We start from the raw sequence: 20,852 nt of genomic DNA on the forward strand, positions 1-20,852 counted from the left end.
CTACAAACAATTATGTTCTCAATTTTTGTTTGTTCTTAACCATGAAGAAAGCCTACCCACAATTCAGATGATCATTTATCTTTATTTTTCACACATATAATTAAGCCAACATAAATGTTTTGAATATTATAACCATTGTAATTATAAGTTATTCCGTTAAGATTGTGTTTTTTTTTATTTCCATCATCATCATGAATCATTATCATGAAGTTATAGGTTTAAGGATCATTCATCACAGCAAAACAGCAAAACTGTGAAAAATATTCAATTTAAAAAAAAAAAAAAAAAAAAAAAAAAAAGACTTCTTCTGTCTCCTCCTTTACTGTTGTGTGTTTCAAAGTACCTGTTTTCTTCTCTTTGCATTCACCCCTCCAGCCTGTTTCATGTTATTTATATTCTAGTCCTTTACACTCTTGTAGCAGCCTTCGTGTGAGAAAGACAAATAAAATATCTGCAATAACTTAAAATCTCAGGATTTAAAAAATAAAAATAAAACAGAATAAATTAAGAGGATTGTTCCCCAATTAAGACCCGCCTCCATTGCTGCTGTTGTGACATTACTTCTCAGTGAGTGACAGCTGCAGGATCCGCTCCAGCTCCTCCTCTTCCTCCTTTTGCTTCCTAGCACAAAAAACAAAGCTCATCAGTGAGAACAATGACTGTAGTGACTTTGAAATACTTACTTCCCACGAATATATTACTCAGGAAAAACCGATTCTCACTATAACTGAAGCTTCACTGAAACAAAGAACTATGTGTTTATTCTCATTTTCAGACGCTAACCTTCCACTGCAGCTATCAGTATAATAAGGGCATTTGTACTTAGTCTGATATTGTTTGAAAAAGGCATCTGTGAATAGATACACAAAAATAGACATGCTCAAAATGCATGAGTTCCTGCAGGTATTTTTTTCACAGGAAAAATAAGTAGGTTTGAGGGAGAATTCTCAGTAAATACTGTAATCTCACTTTCCAGGTATTCGACTGGCATTAGTCACAGATTAAAGTGGCCAAGGGCAGAAGTGCCTTAATATTCACCTCAAAATTAGTGTGTTGTTTTTCAATATGTTACAAGTTTAGAAAAGTTCTCATCTTCAAGTTGAATGTCTTCAAGCAACAGAGTCTGCTGAGTAAACTGCATTGTATCTGCTCTATTAACAGGTTCTTGAAAATAAGATGTGCTCAATTGTAGATGAAAAGTATTAGTGTTGTTAGCAGTTATTTACACTGAAACTGAATTAAATGCCTTGAGAAAAGGAGTCAACCTATTTTCCCCATTTGCATATGTGGTTATAAAGTATTTTTATTGTAATTCTTGTATACTTTAGAACTGAAAAGAGTCTCAGACACCACCATGATAAAAACCCAAACAGCCAAAAGCATTTGGTGAATAAAGCGAGTCAAGTTAATCCCAACATGTCAATTTGATCAGATTGCTCTTAAGTGTCTTTCCAATTCCTCCCGCCTCACCTGTCTAACTCCTCCTGCTCCCTGCATGACAGCTCCATGGCGATACGCAACTGCTCGTCGAAGCTCGTCGCCACGCCAAAGTGTCCCGACAACCGCGGGTCAGTCACTGTGCTATAGGAGAGTGGGGAATTGGCAGAGGGGTCCGACGGGGATACAGAGGAGGGCTGGCTGGGGTCGGCCATGTCTTCTCCCTGTCTGCCTGCCAGTGAGATGGACAGCGACTCCTGGATCGCCCTGAGAAATAAAAAGAAACAAGGACATTAAAACTTAAATAAGATTATTTAACAGTAACAGTATCTTGAAGGGAAGGTTTCACTGCTGGGCTTCATTATAGTTTGACTGGGAGTCTTAGTTCCCAAGAGAAGGTGGAGAGCAAAAGCTAATCACTGAACTCTATTTAGAGATCTTTAATTAAATTGCTTCACAAGCCAGAGATTTGAATAAAACCATCAAGTGGTTTAACTTATGCTTATTCATAATTCTCTGTTACAGCAAAAACATAAAAAACTCAGAACTGCCCCTTTTTATCTAGACTAGATGGCTCAACCGGACTGGCCTGAACTGACATTTTGTGTATGGATATGCAAACATAAATTAGGCCTGATTTCACACTTGACTTTCTCAGTTCACAGACACTATATTGTTCAGTCTATAAAATAATCACTCTATTAACAGAAGAGTTCACCTGCCTGAAAAGGAAACAAGAAGGAAAGTGTGAATGTCAGTTCACCTCTCCAGCTGAGAGTCCTCCTCATACAGTGGAGACGGGGGCACCGGGCGGCTGTTGGTCAAGGCCTCCCAGATAGTCACCTGAAAATCCAGGTGACAATTAGAACAACTGTAGCCAGAACAACCCCCTAAAAAACAAAGAAAACAAACAAAAAAAAAAAAAAAAACGATTAGGCTTCGCTCTGACCTGGTCGCTCTCTGTGCCAGCGTCCAACAGGCTCTGCTGAATGGCGAATTGCAGCAGGTTGTCATCCTCGTCCCTCATCGGTTCGCTGCGACCCGGACCCAGGGTGGTGTAGTCTGCTGGGGGCTCAAACACCGAGGGATCCACCTCACAGTTGAAGGGAGGGGGAGACTGACCTGGGAGTAGGTGGATTACTGCAACTTACATGGTCGTCATTTCAGAAAGCCCCTTCAGAGCCTGTGGGGTGTTTGACAACGCTATTTCTTCTTCTTTAACCACAATGCTAAATGACAAAGCAATATTATAATTACTTTGCTCTGTGTTATGATACACAGCCTCCTCCCTAGATGATGATACAGCTGGGTCTCTCAAGTATCTGTCCTTGTTTTACTGTAAGCAGCAACTGATGTTTCAGGTTCTGGACCCCAGGGAGATCAGAGTATCCAAATAAAGAAGAAGCAACAGCTCAAACAAACTGTGTTTGCGTACAGTATGTGTGAGTCTATAGTTACCAGCTTCTCCAGAGCTCTCTGATTTGTGAACCGTCACAGAGCTGACCGGTTCGTCGCAGCCGCACAGGTTACTGAAGGTCACTCTGGCGTTCAACACATGGAACAGTGGAATTTCTGAAAGACGGACAGGAGTTCAAATTCAGACAGGAGGCAGAGACGGATAAGTAGCATTCAGGTAACATCTGGTTCAACATGTGGGTTTGAACTGAGGTTTTTTTAAAAAAAAAAAATCTCTAGGCATCCACCAAGCTACACACAGGGAGTGATCCACACTGGGGTGACCTCTTGCACCCACCTATCTTGACGGGGAAACCTGGCGGCAGGCGCAGGGTGATGAAGTCACGCAGCTTGGCAAAGTGGGCATTGGAGATGGCCATGAGGTCGATAATGGGTGTCACCTGCTCTGCCAGGGAGAGAGGGTGAGTCTCACTCAACCACAGGGTCGCTTTAAACCTGGAGAGGAGGCACAAAGAAAAAAAAAAAAAAAGAAAAAAAAAAAGATACATGCTCTTTCAAAACCCAATTTGGCTTTTAAACAAAAGGTGAACCACATCTATGCAGGAAGTGTATGCTGGTTGATTGTTACCGTACCTCTGGACTTTGCTGGTAAGCTCGATGGGACGTCCAATGTCCCGTCCGTTCAGGTTGAACTCTGGGTTGAAATATTCCTCAGCTGTGATGGCTGTGGGGTTGTGAGGACTGGCGCACTGGGACACATTACTCTAACAGAATACAGAGAGAGTTAAGAGTGATGCTATTCATCAAAGGTGGAACCAAGTAGAGTGGGTGGTGCGTGTGCATGAGATGGATGGACAGTTCCCATGGAGACTCTTACCCCATTGTGAGCTGTGTGCTGTTCAGCAATTCCCAGGAAGGACTGCAGAGGAGTCTTTGAGCCTAAGTGGGAATAAAGTAGGGAGATCCTCATCGCCCACTGCAAATTTGTTCTATTTTTACTCTAAATGGCCTCTTTAAGTAATGCAAGAGGAGCATCTGGAACACGATAAACAGTTCTGCACAAAACTAACAACAGACACCTCAGCAATATTTCACTAAAGTTATTTTCTGGCCTAAAAACAATGGCTCTGAGACCTACATGCTTTCCCACCACGTTATATATGTCTTTGTGTTTTCACCTTTGCTTCTTGACTTGTCTTGGTCTGATAGATGCTCTGTCCTTGACCGAGTGACCAGCTCCACATTGGTAGCACTGTAAACCTTGGAACAGTGACATAGAAAAATGAAAAACAGTCTTGAAAACAAAATCTGATAAACTTTATTTGATTTTATTGTTTAAAATTTCTCATGCGTCTTAGGCATATACTGTCTTACACATACAGCTATTTTAGTGATGTTCTAATGAGCATTGAAATGCTTTCCTGGTGCAAGCAACTGGTGCTAAAGTTAGACCAGAACAGTGTAAAGTACCTCCAATCTAACATCTCGCACTACTCTGTCTAAAAATGATATACAATCTTAAAGGAACAATCCTGACTAAAAATGAGCTTTATGTTCAAAAACAGCAATAAGCTGATGCATTTCTCACTGTGTAAGTTAAACAATCAAAATGTAGGAACATTTGTAGTAGATAACAGCATTTGTTACTAGTGATCCTTGTCAGGACAATTCAACCATTGCTGAATAATATGTGACCACATAAAACTGTTCTTCCAAATGGTGTGAACTACGCATTTCAGTGAGTTTTGCTACATCTGAAAAACCTTCTCAACTATGTTGGCTCTGTGGTCACTTACCTTTGCTTCATACCCGCTGACCACCTCGCTCTTCTCAGAACGCCAGCCCCAGATTCCTGACTTGTTCCTAAACAAGGAGAAGCATAAAGTCAGGGCTGCTGACACAGAGGATATCAGTATGTGTATTGTTAACTGTAAGGACGTGATGTACATTATGTATGCGATGAGAGATACATTGCACAGTATAAGATTTGCTTCACTTTTTTCTATAATTCTGTACTGACTGCAGTGGCCTCGATGTGATGAAAGTGTCGCACATATATTTTTAATTAAAAATGTGTTTGGCTCTTGTGATGGAAGCTGTTTATAGAGAGCTGAAAACAGAGTGTAGGTAAACCAGAGTAACACCGGTGAGTGTATCAAAAGGTAGAAATCAGCACTGAAGTTTTCATACTGAGGCCATTCTTAGACAATATCCTATTTCAACTTTAAATTTCTATGTCAAATTACATTATAATCTTTTCTTAAATATAAACAGGGTGTAAAGCCTCTACATAACTTAAAAACAAAAAACAAAAACACTCCACTCCACATTAGGGTGAAATGGCAGCGCCGTAAACCAAATTTAGGATATCTGCACACCTAGAAAACACAACCTCACCAAGTGTAATCTTCATAAAATGACTGCAGTTTGTATGTGTGTATACAGCAGACAAGCTTGTTACCTTTCAAAGGCAATGTTGCGTGTGTTGAGGTGAGTGGAGACGATGGGCGACGTCAGTCTCTGGGCTGTATTCTCCTGCGATGGCTGCATGGCTGCCAGGAGGGAGGGCGCGTCACGAGGTGAGAGCACAAGAGGCTCTGTGTACACCACCTGCTTCTCATGGTCCACCTCCATCACCACAGCCCCGTCATCTACAAAACAAGCAGACAGAAACGAGAAATAACCAGAGAACGGGTCAATATTACAGACTGATTGAAAAGACAAACTTCAAAGGCCCCACCACAAAACAAAAAAAAAAAAAAGATGCAGTCTCCAGTGGAGCAGAGTTTATCAGTACAGCATTTTCAGGTTTAACTGTTAGTTGTACTACAAGGACCATACACACCTCCGCCTTTGAAGATATAACTGCGTCGCCCTTTCAGCCAGGTCATGTGTTCGAAGCCCAGGAGTGTGGTATCCACACGTAGGCAAGAGCCGCTCTTCCACACTCTGTAGACGTCGCTGGGACACACCTTTGACACCAAGGGCACTGCGAGCAAATAAAACAAAAACTATATTAAAAAAAAAAAAAAAAAAGGAAACGGATATTTTACAGACAGAGAGTCTCAACTCAAGGGAAGCTCTCTGCATTCAGGTGCAAACTAAAGACTTTTTTCCAATATGGATTAATTTACTGTTCCTATATTTGGATTAATATACCTGTATTATCTGTATTCAATGACTGTAAAACATAACAAGCACATTACTTCAATTTTACATTTCAAAATGTAACCACTCACATTAGGATTTTATGACTTAGAATAGGCAAAGAAACGGCATATTAGTCACTAATTCCATAAAACACACAGCATGATAAAACTTTAGTCTTTAACAATAAGACAATCAGTGCCCAGGGAGCTGTCCAACTACGGTGGTGCTGAAACTGACCTCTGTGAAAACATATTGATGAAACACACTCACCCCAACTAGTAAATTCCCACTTCATTTCCACATAGAAGTCCCGTGCCTAGATGAAACCAAGGAAAGTTTTTCTCACACAGACAAATGCAAAAGCCTCCCATGCTCCATGTCTTCTTGACTGGTTCGGTAAACCTTGTAATTTGAATGAGTATAATGAAATAGATGCCTTGACACAGCGGCAGGGTGTGAGACCCAGAGGGTTGTATTTTTTTTTTTTTTTTTTTTTTTTTTTTTTAATAAATCAGTCGACCAGCTTTGATGAGGCTGTTGTACCTGTCTTAGTTTGCTGAGCAGTTCTGGGATGCCTGCCAGTCTCTCAGTAGCACGCTTAAAGTCTCGGTACTGAAGCACCAGCTGAACCAGCTCGGGGTCCCCAGTGCTCACCGCCTCCTGCAAGACTGACACACACACACACACACACACACACACACACACACACACGTTTTAACGATCACAGGTGTTTACTTATTCCCTCAGCACCCTCCTGGTACGAGCCAGAGCAGAGCACTCACTGGTCCAGCCCTGTGCGTTGCTGTGTGTCGGGTCTGCACTGTGCCTGAGCAGCACCCGGGTTGACTCCAGGTGGCCGAGACACACTGCAAGCTCCAGCGGGGTGCGTCCTCTCGGATCCAGGCGCTCCACATCCTGCTGCAAAACCAAAACACACAGGCAGCATCAGCGCAATGCAGTGCGACATAACAAACGCATCTGTAAAAACTCAGCAGCTGCAGAACAAACCTCGCTTACCTCTTTCTTCTGCAGCTCTCGATCAAGCTCCAGATACTGATTGTTCCACACCAGAAAATGCAGGGGGTACGCTTCTAGAGCCATGTTAGTCCTGCGCCTGACGGACTGTAGTAAAGCTGTAGTTGCAATATGACTTCTCCAGACAACAGATTGCGGTGACACCAATGTGGCAGCGATTTCAGCGCCACAGCTGGTTAGCTAGCTTTCTCGGTTAAATAGCAGAAAATGGTTAAACGCCGAAGGTCTGTCAGCGGGATAGTAAGCCTTTTCCAAGCGGCTAACAAACAGGAATATCGTGCGTGCCTATTTAAATTAGTGGGCTGAGTTAGCTCGTCTAACTCAGCCCACTAATTTGCTGTAACAGCTAGCCGAGCTAACGTTAGCTAACCAGCTAATGACAACATCGTTTGCTGCTCCTCTCGGGACCTGCTTTCCATTTTTTCACAACACAAGATCATTTAACCGTCCAGAAATGTACCTCCGAGTGCGCTCATTTCCCCCCACGAGAGACGTGCTATTTACGGCTAGCAAATATGGGTGAAACCGCCGGGTAATAAAGTTAGCTAGCTAGCTACCAGCTGCTGCTGCTGCTGCTGCAACCATCCCGTTTTTATCGCAGGCGAAATTCGGCCTTTAGTCCAGTTTCACATCCAGGTCACTCGAGTTGAAGGCATCCGATACTACGGTGGTGACAGCTGCTGCCGACAGCACTCAGTCCGGTCTGGATAACGATCGCCAATCCGGACCACACCTGCCAAAGCCTGTGGAGGTGCACTCACGGCTGCAGCAGCGTTACTCATTTATTTAGGCGGCGCTTTATTTCCAGGTTATGAAGACGAGCTGGGTGGAGCTAGGGAGGAGCTAGGGAGGAGCTGATACTTGATCAGGTTCTACAAATGCAAATAAACAGCGATATTAACAGGAAAATCCAGCAATCGATGTTACATTACACTACATCTCTCCCACTGTCAGAGAAATATGAGCCACTGTTTATCATTTTTTATTTTTCTTGAAAAATAACACATAACATAAAGTGAAAAAGGTTTCTGAAAATAATTACATTGCTACAGGATTCCCATTTTGATCATCTAAAAGAGGAAAGCACATTTACACAAAAGTATATATTTATATACTTATATTCATCTTCGGGATATGGCCAGGAGTGAAGTCTTGGAGGAGACCTTTGATAGAGAAACACTACAAAGAAATGAGCAAACCCCCCCACCGGGCTAAACAAAATGTCTCTATGCTGAGTTGGACAAAAATCATGAAGTTCAGTGAAAAGTAGATGCTTACTTTTTTTTTTTTTTTTTTTTTTACCCATGAAGAGAAAAAAAGTTTATCAAAAGCAGGTGGGGCTGAGATTGAAATAGAATAGTAACTTTTTTTCTCTCTAAATGTCTGTACAAAAACAAAGCAAGAGGAGTTTTGGAAATAATAGCACCTTAACTTTTTTTTTTGTTTTTGTTTTTTTTTTGAAAACGCACCATTTATCTGACACCTAGTCCTTGGCTTACCCCCTACATTTAATGCAACCTGCCCTTTGTCTTTTTACCCTTTTATACAACTGGTAAACACAGGTCATTTCAGTAACTCACTTGTTAGAAAATGATGTGAAAGGCCCGTCACATTTTGTCATAAAAATACACCGTGGCTGTTGTGCATAAAACATAAGTCATCAAACAACTTAACATATGCACTGTTGTATCTAACAATAGTAATTATTCGTATGGAGCACCAAAATGTAGCTGAAATTGAAAAGAGTTGAAATAAGTAACATAAATAAGACTTTATAGGGATCAGCCAACAACGCATTTATACCCTAAAGAAGAAATCCAAACATCTCTTTCTCAAGGCAGGATTTTGTGAAGGGAGTCATGAATGGCATCTGTCCAAACCAGACTTAAACATTTGGCTATCAAATGAATGTCTAATATATCTAATGAATTGCCCATGTTCTTCTTCTCCTAGCAGAAAAAAAGATGTTCTTTATCCACACAACCTTCATTCTCAAAAGAACAGCAGAAAAAAAAAATAAGAAAGCTCCTGAGTCTCTTACGGTGCACGCGGGAAAAGAAAAATTGCGTTGAAAAAAAAAGAAAACATCGTTCTGGCTGTGACAAACTCTTTCGCTAACACCAGTTCAGTGAGTATGCCCTCACAGTTTAGACCCCACCACTCTTTTTATGTGATACAGGTGCATGTAAACCTCATTGCATGTCTGTGTCCTTTGTGTTGCACAGATTCACATCAGGATCCACTCCCCCTCCTTTAGTGCCTCTGCAGTGAGACGAGGCAGGTGCTTAGGATATCCTCTGGATCAGTTTTTCATCTGATAGGCAGTAGAGTGTGTTGACTGACAGCTCGGAGATGAAGGCCTCACAGGCCTTGCGAGAGACACCTTTACAGCCTCGCAGGTCGAGCAGTGAGATGCAAGAGAGGCGTCGGAGATACTTTAGACATGCATCTGTCAGTTTACTGCAGCCTGGGAGAGGAGAAAGGTCCACACAAATGAATAAAACGTTGGCAATACTTGTGTGTGCGAGAGCATGCACAGATACACATTTCCTGTTATTAGCTATTCTCAACAAATGCTCACCTCCCAGGTTGAGTTCTGTAAGTGTGTTTCGGGTGGACGAGCCCACTGCAGTCAGCAGATTGATGGAGTGGTCACTGAGGTTGTTGCAGTTTGAGAGGTCCAGTTTTGTTAAATGGGGCATGTGGCGGATCACCAGGCGTAGAGTGGAGTCACTGATGTCCAGGGCTGCTAGTCGCAAACACTGCATGGTCCGCAACTGGCTGCGATTGTCACAGCCTGGAACAGAGGTGTTTGGGGGGGGTGCAGGGATTATGTAAAAATTGGATGACAAAAAGGATGAGAAGCAAGGAGTAGAAGCTAGAAAAACTTCAGAAGCTGCATTAACAGTGACCTCATGCATATCAAGAACTCGATCTGTAGCCTCTGGAGCTGCTCTTTCCTTACCTGGAGGGGTGATTAGATCCCTGATCTGAGAGTCTTTGACCCCATCAGCATAGCTCAGGTCGAGAGAACGGAGGAGAGGGCAGCCAGAGGAGCAGAGAGCTGAAATAGATGACCAGGAACAACCTGCCAGCATCAAATCCTTCAGCCCTGAAAGATCAAGAGATAGTGCACGTGTATAATGGATGTGTTAAGAGCACAGGCGCAACTTTCAGTAGATTAAATAATTCAATCAAAATTGTGCAAAAGAATGTGCGTTTCTGTGTGTACCAACCAGGCAGACGGCCAACAAGCCAGCTGAGCTGTTTATTAGAGATTTTGGTCCAAGAGAGGTCGAGTGTGACTGGTTGTCTCTTTATGATGCCTGTTAGGGCCTGAGGGGTGACAGTACGATTGATGCTCATGTCAATCCGTGCCCAAAGCCGCTTGTCTAAACACCTACGGGAAGCACACAATCATTAAGAACACATCATGGATTAACACTTTCACACCATTGTGTGTGTTCTATAAAAGGAGCTTACAGAGCTGCTTACATAAGGAACCAATTCAGATGTATTGTTGATCAGTTTAAATGATTAAGAATCTATGATTAAAAACCATAGTTAAACTATTTGATTCTTAAATTGATGTGAGCTGATCAGCTCAATTATTTCTCCAGAGAACAGTCACCTCTCTGTTGGTTCCTGTTAAAATGCACAGCCCATTCGTGGTTGTACAGTGGTGTTAGAGCGGTATGTAGTTTAACACACACAATTTTGGAAAATGGACATCGGTGGCAGACAGCACATTAACCAAAAGAAAAACCAAATGTTTCATTTGGCTAAGAAGTGACATCATCTAATCAGACACCAGTGATGTTTGTCATTGTAACAGTCAGTTATAATAATTGTGTAAATAAGAAGCCTGCATTGCACTTCATTAATAACAGAGTTAGGGTAGATTAAAACAAAAACAAAAAAAAGATACATTTCATTAGTGTCTGAACTTAATGAACATAAGTATTTTTCTGACCAGAAACCAGATCCAATAAAAGAAGTGGCTATCAGAACCCACCCCTAACTAAAATATGACAGACCGCAACTAAGTCTTACCATTTGTACCAGTTCTTGCAGACAGCCATGCAGACACAGAGATCTGCTCGACTTAAGTAGCGGAAGACAGACACCCACACCTCCCTCTCACAGCTAGGCCCACTCCCCGTGCTCTCCCTGTCTGCCTCACTCCCTCCTTCCTGTAGGGCGGACAGAGGGATGCGGAGATGGGGAAGCTCAGCAGATGATGAGGAGGCACCATTGCTAAAATTAGCTGGCCTGCTCAGCCTCATTCTTTTAGAGGCCTCCAGCCTCTCTGGGTGGGAGATACAAGGGTCTGTGTGTCCACTGCGAGTGTGTGGTGGTGTGTGCTTAATGGATGGCTGCTCAGGACAGGGGCTGAGATTTCTAATGGGTGGTCTGATGAGGGCTTTACTCTGGCTATGTATTATAGAAGTGGCAGTTTCAGGGGCAATAGCCTCTAATTTGGGGATGATTGCTGATGGGTCCCGCTTGGCCCTGGTTGGCTTTTGGAGTGTCACTTTAAGATATGACCCATCCTTGTGTTCTATGTGACTGTCCTGCTCTGTCTCTTCCACATCATCCTCCTCTGCACCATTTTGGTTGGCCAGCTCACTCAATTCCTCTTCTCTTTCTTTGGCTGCCTGTCCTCGCCTCGACTGGGGCCGGTTCTCTTTATCCCCTCCCCTTCCACTGTTCTGCCCCCCTTCCTCTTCCTCGTCCTCATCGCTGCTGCTGCTGTTGGTGCTGCTGCTGCTGCTGTCCTCACTCTCTTCATCCATCTCTCCGTCGATTCTACCATCTCCGATTCCTCTTCCAGCTCCTCCTCCCCGCAGTCTCACCCCTCTACCTCGCCCTCTGCGAGGGTCTCCTTTGGGCACAAGTACTAGACCGAGGGAAGACTGCTGCTGCTGGAAGGATCCAGTCCCTCCTGAAGAGCTGTGGTAAGGGGAGCCACTCGCCCAGCTACAGCCTTGGCCCCTGCCCTGAGATAGTCTGCTGGTTGGAGAACGAAGCCGGGAGAGCATCCTGGAGCCCAGCAGCTTGGGAGAACGATCAAGAGATGAATGTTTCTGTTGGCAGGAGGGAAATGGCAGAAGGAAAGAAAGAAAGAAAGAACTGATGAATGTTTCAAACACTACATCTAATGCTACAACACAGGCAGTTATGTCTTTTTAACAGTTCACTTTCAATTTAATACCTGAAAAAGAAAGTTTCTTAATTGACATCAATCATCAATGCTACAATGATGTTTAACACCAGTCCTCACTGTATTTTTTTTTAAAAAAACATCATGGTTGAAATGGGCCTTTAACAAACTAAGTTACCTTGATGAAACTACATTCTGGAATAATACTACATATCCACTGTAGCACTATTCAAATGCAAAATATAGTAGAAATAGCAGAAATAGGCACACTGCTTACCACTAAGAGTTTGCTGCGCTCCAGTTTTATCTGCAATAAATAAAAAAGGATTGTATTTCAAATGTAGAAAAAGTCAAAATACACATAAAGAAGTTTACTATTGTAAAACTTAAAAAGTCCCCAAAATTTTATTTTAAATCTAAATTCTCTAAAGATGTCAGTAACTAATACTGTTCAAAATCAATTTCAAAACAAATAAAGAAATGAGCTCTGTGATTCCTTTCAGTGCATTAAAATCTTAAAATAAAAATGAAAGAAAACCAAATGAATGTGGGGTTCACTAATCAAAGACATCAAAATACAATAAATACATTAAAACATTGGAAATATTTTTAAAGCATCTCAATTTTACCCTCTTATTAAGTCTGAGCTCCAGTGCACTTGCTCTTTTGCGGTTCTGTTGATGCTGCAGTAACAGATTCTGAGAAGGTGGTGGTGCTGTGGGTCGGGAGAGAGGTTTGCTATGTTTTCCCTCGTCTCTCTTCACTCTCTCTCCGACACCAATGCCCTCCCGGTACGCAAGTTTGGATGGTGGTAAAGAGGTTGAGCCCTCTGACTCTTCACTTTCCTCATCGCTGGAAGACTGGCATAGGGAGAACAGGAATAGATGGTGGACAGGGTGGAAGAAGAAAATATCTCATTCATTTGATTCTCAACATCAACTATTAGTTATTTACTGGGTGGAAGTTAATGAAATAGGAAACTTCGCTGAAAAAATGTCATACAAAAAACATGAGCAGAGAACAGAGAGAGAGAGAGAATGATCGGACAAGTGAGAGAAAGAAGATGTGCGTTTGGTACCTCTGATGCTGAACCTTTGCCTTGATAACACTTGGGACATTCCCAGCAGCTGGGCAAATCCTTATTAATTTTCCCCTCACCAGGTTCCTGAAACAGGGATGAGTTTAAACTTCGAAACAACTTCATAAATAGAAAAATAAACCATGCAGTAATTTAAGTTATGTATTAAGTTTATAACTGTTAATATGCCTGAAGCAGAATACCTTAATGCAATGACGATGGGCAATCTGCGAGCACACTGAGCACTCCATGAGTGAATGAGTGCTTGGATTTGATTCATCGGCTTCACCTTCTCCACATATTGCACAACGTGCTGTATTCGGCAAGGCAGGCTGGAGCAACACAGACAAGTTATTTACACTGCAGTAAAATAATGCGGAAATCTTAGATCAGGCACTCATACAGAATCACAAACAAAGAGCATAATGGGTATACTGACTCACCGCTAGACATTGTCTCATGACACAGCTCTTCTTCATACGCCCAGGCCCGCCAAACTTCCTCATGTCATGGCAGTACTGGCAGGTGCCACACTCTTTCCTGCAGCATGCGGCACAGCGTTTGCACCTCACCCGTCTACGCCTCAGAGCAGAAATGGAGGAGCGTTTTGTGGACCTCTGCAGGGCAGGGGCCAAGCGAGGACGGTATAGGACAGGGGCAGGAGGAATGGGTGGCTGGTACCACGATGGCTGCAAAAGAGACCCCAGCGGAAAAGACGAAAAAGTTAGATACGAATAGTGTCCTGCAAAAACATAAATATCAGAGACCGTATATGTTGATCAGGAATAAAAGGCTTAATGTAAAATAAACAACACTTTAAAGTAACTATAAAACTATAAAAATGTATTTTGCCTTATGGTGCAAATTTATTAACGATATAGTAAGAAAACATGGTTTGAACTTAATGAAGATCTAAAAACATCAAATCTGCTCACAACTCGACAAAGGTGTGTAGCTATTCATTCTCATCTACCAAAAAGCCTGTTAAAACAAGTTACTACTCACCCTCTTGGGCCACTTGACAATAGGTTCACCAGTGTAAGCCAGCATGGGGTTATCATTGGCATGCTCCTTCAGAACAACCTGGAAATATATACCAATTATGATGACAATGCACAAAGATGGTAGTAGCAAATTGTACAATATCAGCTAATTGTTGCAAAACTGGTGTGAGTTCATTGTGAGATGAACTACACAAGGAACTTAGGTGACACCTACCCTCATGTCCTCGAGCAGTGCTGCAGCATTCCTGATGCCTGCAGGGACACACTTTTTGTGGGACGGCAACTCCTCCAGTTTCCCTATGAGATTCCACAGTCCCTCCAACTCAAAGGGGGTCAGCATATACTGAGGTCTGGTAACCTCAGCTGCCTCTTCTTTGACTTCATCTTCTGTGAATTTGACCTCCTCTTTTTCATTGTCACTCTCAACACCATTGGAGCTACTGCTCCTGGTGTGACCGTTGGTTTCAAGATCAGCCGGGGTCAGTCCTTAAAAGGGGATGCAATGGTTGAAATTCATTTCAGTAATGGATTTATTTATGTGCATTTTATGTACAATTTAATCATATGTCTGTGTGAGTAATAAAAGAAAAAATATTGTTTTTGTTGCCATCCATCCTCACCTATGCCAAGAGAATATTTTTGGAACTCAGGGGTGAGGTGGGAGATGTTGGTCAGACAGTAGAGGTATCTTTCCAAGACATACCAGCACATCTCATAGTAGAATGGGTAGCGAAATTTTGCTGGTACCTAGAGAAGGGAAACACAAATGGGGAAAAATACTGCTTGATAATACTACCATGAGACAATAAAAGATACAGCTCGGGCACAGGAAGAGCACCTGCTTGTATCCACTACCCCAGCTGATCATCTTTAACTGACTAGTTCATCCCTAAACAATCCCTGGTCTTGTCACCTTATAAAAATGACTATTGAGTCCCATTCACTGAGGTATACAGACTTAAATTTGAGAAATAAAGATCACTGGTATTGGACTATCATAGGAATAGAAGTAAGTAAATGCGAGGTGCTGCTCACCCGTGTACGATCCTCAATGCTGTAGATGTTGAGCTGCATGGGGATATTAAAGCTATGGAGGAAATTCCCTCCAAACACTAATGTGTCCTCTGGGGTGTAAACAGCATGGATCCACCCTACAACAAAAAAGGCACGTGATGCTGGAAGCATAGAGTGGTCAAGTGTGTGGGTTTTTGATTTTAGCCACGAGTAGAGATAGTGTTTGTAACTGTGTATTACATTTGTGTCATTACTATAACAGACCTGATGGGATTATGAAGGTGTTGCCTTGCTTGAGCTCTATCCTTTGACAGTCATGGCACTTATCGCCCAAGAAGGTATCTCCTTGTTTTCCTGATAAAACCCAGTTCTCATACATCTCCAGGTTCTGTGGTGAGGGTGGAATCAACCAGAACACCTGCACAAATCACATGGAAAAAAGTCATGTATATATTGTAGGTCTGAGATCAACAAATCAATAAAAAACATGCATGGCACTAATGCACCTTCACGGGGCAGTAACTGGAGAATAAAAGGCATTATGGAGTGTTGGTGGCCCACAATAACATTTAGTTTTATTCAGACGGCATGGCTGTACTAAATGCCTGTCAATACAACTTAAATGTTTCCAACAGGCCCGTACAAACAGCCAAACCTTCAACTCTATGGTTCCTCTGTGACATCCAGACTGACCTTTCCTCCTCGCAGGATGTGGTACCAGACTGAAGTGCCTCCAAAGTCAATGTGGAAATCTGTGAAGCAGCCCTTCACGCTCATAAGACAGTACCTGAAAAACACAATGGAGATTATAGATAAATACCGGATAAAAAGCTTAAAAGAGGCTTTGAATTAAATTAACACTGAAATGAACTAACTAAAGATTATGACTCAAGCTGGATGTGTGATTAGTTTAATGTAGACATTTGTATGTTCTCTAGGATACTCACTTCTGTACTTTGGGATAATGCATATCTATGATGGCATTGGTGGAGTCTCTCTGTCTCTCCTTGAGATGACGGGGCCACATGTTGTCCACCCAGTCAATAAGGTCCACCTGGATAATGAGAAGAAATAAATGGTACAAAACACCCAGTCAAGCTGTCTGCAGCAGATCTAAGACTGTTTCTGATAATACTACTCAAATATACATAGACAAACTGTTCTGTTACCCTAAAGCAGCAAACATATGATTAGTAGAACTACTCCATTTTTTGTGTGCTTTCTGGCTGTTCACTGATACATAACGCACAATTTGTGAATAAAGTGTGAATATGTTTCAGTAAGTGTTTTAAATTGTATTATCAATGCATATATATTGATAAAATCACAAGGCGTGAAATTGAGTGCATTCTCACAGAAGATGGTCGTTTGACCAGATTCTCCAGTCTGGTGTGGCTGAACTCCAAGCTGATGACATTATAGAGTTTCTCTCTTTCTGATGGTGGCGTCTCATAGTAGCGTCTCCACTGAGCCATTGACATCTCGATACCCTTCTGCGTGTTCACGTCCATCACATCTACGATACGTCGACTACCTGTAGGAGAATCAAAAAGGGTTCAGCAACTGAGACCACTTTAAGTAAATCCAAATCCACTGTGCTAAAATAAACTAAAAACTCAGCAGCTATATTGTATTTTGATACTGATTGATCAATATTGAGATTTGGGTGTTTAAAAAATATGCAGTAATAATACATGAAACAACAGCGTCTGTTTTAAATAGGAACACAATCTTGATTCAGTATATTTTTGAAAAGTCAATTTCGTGGAACTAAAACCACAGGAACTAGCATTTTCATTACTCAGTGACCAGAATATTCATCAATACAGATACATCTGCAATAAAGTAATGTCAGCAAATATATCAGTGTCGCTTTACTGGCATTTGGAAGAATTCCTTTTGTGTACAAAAAGTAATGTCAGGACATAAAACAAAATCTTACCAACAAACAACTTGACATCACTCACACTGAAATCTGAGTCTGGCATTCTGCAAGAAAGAGGAAATTACTTGTAATGTATACATTTATTTTATCCAGTCACACACTTTTGTTGGCAATTGCTTCCAGTAAAACCAGAAAAAAACGTATGTATTTAGAAAAAAAGAATAATTAGCGATAAAACAGTAAAAAAATGAAACTCACTGTATGCCAAGGCCATCAGTTGTCTCAAAGATAATAGGCTCCCTGAGCCCTTCCTTCTGGATGTATTCAAACGTGAAATCTAGGAAGGAGATACACAAACACAGTAGTGCAATCAATTTTCAAAAACTGCAAACTTCCATTGGCTAGATAATTCAAAGATATGACATTAAAACAGTATGTACTGACAGAAAAACTGATCAACATAGGAACAAAAATGGGCAAAATGAAGCACTATAGCATGTAAAACAAACTGCTAACCATTCCTCTTTCACAATTTATTACATGTGTTCTGGTGTACTTCTATTAAATTAAATTTGAACAAGCTTTCATTTTACTAGTTGACATCTCACCTTTACCCTCCATGTACTTGACCAATTCAGAGCCAAATCTACTACACTGCAACTTTTCATCCAGGTTGAACAATCGTTTCCCTTCAATTTCATCGTCTGAGATTCCATCGTCCTGGTAGCGACGTCGCGTACCTGTACGCTGAGGATAAAGGAAGGTTTCTCTTAACCTCTGTGTCAGACATGAACAATATTACATAAAGTGAGAAAGAAAAAGAACTGTATGAAAGAGCAGAGAAAAAGAATGAAACAGGATGTTTTACTGCACTCAAGATAGTCCAGTGCCTTGACAAAGTTGGCTTACTGCAGTTTGTCAAACAGACTGAAACTGTGATGTCAAGATCACATATCTAAACATCTAACACTATAAAAATATACCATGTGTGAAAATTAGTATGAAAGATCAACTGCAGTATGATCATAAATTTATCACCACACTATCCCTCTACTATTAATGGATATTGACCCGCAATGAACAGCAAACACAATTGGGAAAAAAAGGTCAAGATCCAAGACTCCACTTCAGCAATGCTTAATGTATTTTTAAGATGTTCTTACAGGCATCTAATTACTAAGACATGAGGTGACACCCATGGGACCAGTTATCTATATCACAGCAGTGACAGGGAACTAAGACTTTTATGAGTGAGAAAATTAATACTTCAAATCAAGATAAGTATAAAACAACAACAAACCAATCCAAACCGATTACTCAGCCAGCAAACCAAGTCAGTTCATGTGGGAAACAAACAAATGCCAAATACAGCATAACAATAGTGGGGGGTTAATCTTCGACACACTGCCCCCTTCCCATAATTCCCCTCTTGCCATTTACCATAGGCAGCACTGCTTGGCTAGACAGATGGATAAAGCACCCCTGCTCTGAGGTCTCCCCACCCCCATTCTTTACCATAAAAATGGTATTACCTAAACTCTGACAGTTCCTACCTTCACAACAAAGAGATTAAGAATACCCATTCAACTGCAACTGAAAACATTTTAATAAAACAAAAGAAAACATGGTGTTTCTTCAATATAAAGTAATAAAAACAAGAAAATAAAATACTGAGTGTTACTTAAGAAACACTATACTGGGTGCTTTAATTAGGTTTTGGCTGTTTCAGCAAACAGGCTTAGATATGCAATTTATCAATAATGACAGTCTTTATTACACATATTTTTATTTCAATATTTATGTTTTGATCTAATCATCTTAAGTCCTGTTACCAGTAAAATTTCTTAGTACAAAACGAGAAGCTCGAAAGAATTGGGGTTATCACTTTACAGCAAGGAGGAAGAAACTGTAAAGAAGTGAACAGGGACAGAGCATAAAGACTGTCAGGTTAGACACTGAACTTGACCTTCTCTTGAACCCACAGTCTTTAGCTAGACAGGTTCAATATCGTTATTAGGGCTGCACACAAAACAGACAGGACCCATTTGTGTCAAAGGAAAGGGGGCCATCCCAATCAACTACAGTCATTTTCAGTCACAAAATAGCTTCGCGTGTATTAGATTAACTAAGATTAACGTTACACACTTGCACTGGATGGAAGAAAAAACACAACAGTGGCATTGCAAACACAAAACAGTTGTTCCGGGAAGCTAACGTTAACAGTTAAAGTTACTCACCAGGCGTTTGCTGTACCGTGTATGCGTGTCCTCCATAATCTCTACAAGAGAAAAGAAAAGTTTGGGGTGGTGTTGTGAAACCACGCTGATTAAAGAGCTGATGTTTTTAATCGCTTATACATATTGTCGGATAGAAACGCATAGCTCTATCTGAGTAGAGCCTAGCTAGCTAGTCATGCTAACCTTAGCTAACAGTGTTGCTTTAGCAGGCAAGCTAAGATTAGCAACACAGAGAGAACTGCGTACATTTATAAAGAAACGGTGTCACTATCTGGAGACAAGTGCCGACTACAGAGACTATCTCTTCACAGAAATACTGCGGAACAACGTGTCTATTTGCTGACGTTACTTAACTCGTATCGGCTAACGTGAACTAGCTCAGTTGACAATCCCTTTCATAAGTGATCGGCTAGCACGGATGCTAGGTAGCTAACGCTAGCTGACGTTAGCCTCTATCCGACAGTTGTAAGCTTTTATCATTACCTCTGCGTTTTAACTCCTTTTAGCTGTAGTAGTCAAAGTATTGTTTCCCAGATACACCGTCTAAGGTCTCCCAGTAAAGTGTCTCCCCATGTTATGTGCTAACAGCTGTGTATATTGTTGTGTTTATTATTGTGAGATAAAGTTAGACCGATACGACGCTCCGAGCCGCCATTTTCAGCGTGTCAAAAAACACACACACACACACACGCACACCAAAAAAAAAAAAAAAAAAAGAAGAAGAAGAAAAGCTCGGGACCCAGCCCCCTGTATCCTCCACTGCTCCTCAACGTTAGCATAGGAGCTGTCATTGGACAGCACATGTGCTATTTAAACCAGATTATCATATGTTGATATTCAAGAGCACTTGGTTTCTTTTCATCGGTTCCACTCTTGAAGGTTGGGTTTTCTACATTCCATTCACATTCAGACTATTTTTATGGTAACACATACAAGGTCCTGCAATTACAAAATAATGATTTAATAGCCTGCGAACATATTAGTAAGGGAATGTCAATACACTACATTTTAAATAGCTCAGGTTTAAACGTTTTGTTTTTGTCTATGAATTGTTTAATAAGGTTTAATGGTTTAATGTTCTACAGACAAATGTCACATCTTTGAATTATTTAGTTTTTGTAATGTAGACAACTTTGTCTAAGCAAATATCAAACATATTTTTCAACAATTAAAATGTCTTGTCAAAAAAGTTGTCTTTGATTTTGTCAATCGACAAATTCTTGCTGCTCTATTATTATCATTATTATTATATAAAAGTACTGTACTGGAACATTCTTTAATTACATCTATAGAGGTGACAGTATAATATATAACATCATGTATTATAGGTATAATGCTATAATGCCAAATGTAAATTCCTGCGTCTAAATACGGCGATTTTTTAATTCTTTGTGCTCCCACAAATCCCCGTATATTCTGCAAACACGAAGTA

General features: G+C 41.2%; 2 protein-coding genes across 2 annotated transcripts; both read right to left on the minus strand.

Annotated features, from left to right (window-relative positions):
* Positions 1-6: 6 nt before the first annotated feature.
* On the minus strand, positions 7-7,840 carry ankrd13d (ankyrin repeat domain 13 family, member D). Its single transcript, XM_026330484.2, has 16 exons — positions 7,021-7,840; positions 6,786-6,921; positions 6,547-6,671; positions 6,274-6,319; positions 5,699-5,842; positions 5,315-5,504; positions 4,650-4,716; positions 4,032-4,113; positions 3,731-3,792; positions 3,487-3,617; positions 3,191-3,348; positions 2,896-3,009; positions 2,387-2,559; positions 2,201-2,280; positions 1,471-1,704; positions 7-621 (listed from the first exon to the last, which is right to left on the minus strand). Exons 1-16 carry the CDS (start codon positions 7,102-7,104, stop codon positions 558-560), a joined length of 1,890 nt encoding a protein of 629 aa, XP_026186269.1. The 5' UTR covers positions 7,105-7,840; the 3' UTR covers positions 7-557.
* A 476-nt stretch (positions 7,841-8,316) lies between these two features.
* On the minus strand, positions 8,317-20,092 carry kdm2ab (lysine (K)-specific demethylase 2Ab). The gene is made up of 23 exons (XM_026330465.1): positions 19,904-20,092; positions 19,421-19,461; positions 17,792-17,930; positions 17,442-17,520; positions 17,241-17,287; positions 16,654-16,832; positions 16,246-16,352; positions 15,992-16,085; positions 15,563-15,716; positions 15,320-15,435; positions 14,905-15,031; positions 14,499-14,770; positions 14,286-14,363; positions 13,724-13,969; positions 13,484-13,612; positions 13,281-13,367; positions 12,832-13,062; positions 12,480-12,509; positions 11,092-12,125; positions 10,275-10,438; positions 10,004-10,150; positions 9,620-9,835; positions 8,317-9,505 (listed from the first exon to the last, which is right to left on the minus strand). Exons 2-23 carry the CDS (start codon positions 19,454-19,456, stop codon positions 9,324-9,326), a joined length of 3,894 nt encoding a protein of 1,297 aa, XP_026186250.1. The 5' UTR covers positions 19,457-19,461; positions 19,904-20,092; the 3' UTR covers positions 8,317-9,323.
* Positions 20,093-20,852: the final 760 nt, after the last annotated feature.

This window comes from Mastacembelus armatus, chromosome 10 (assembly GCF_900324485.2).
Source record: "Mastacembelus armatus chromosome 10, fMasArm1.2, whole genome shotgun sequence".
Lineage (NCBI taxonomy): Eukaryota > Metazoa > Chordata > Actinopteri > Synbranchiformes > Mastacembelidae > Mastacembelus > Mastacembelus armatus.

Excerpts from the sequence above, each read along its gene's own strand:
- ankrd13d (XM_026330484.2), bottom strand. The coding sequence starts at position 7,104 with ATGGCTCTAGAAGCGTACCCCCTGCATTTTCTGGTGTGGAACAATCAG. Across the intron at positions 3,010-3,190 it reads AGGTTTCCCCGTCAAGATAG|AAATTCCACTGTTCCATGTG; the intron begins GTGGGTGCAAGA and ends TCCGTCTTTCAG. Across the intron at positions 2,560-2,895 it reads AGAGAGCTCTGGAGAAGCTG|GTCAGTCTCCCCCTCCCTTC; the intron begins GTAACTATAGAC and ends ACCTACTCCCAG.
- kdm2ab (XM_026330465.1), bottom strand. The coding sequence starts at position 19,456 with ATGGAGGACACGCATACACGGTACAGCAAACGCCTG. Across the intron at positions 14,771-14,904 it reads AAAATATTCTCTTGGCATAG|GACTGACCCCGGCTGATCTT; the intron begins GTGAGGATGGAT and ends TCCCCTTTTAAG. Across the intron at positions 9,506-9,619 it reads TACAGAACTCAACCTGGGAG|GCTGCAGTAAACTGACAGAT; the intron begins GTGAGCATTTGT and ends CTCCTCTCCCAG.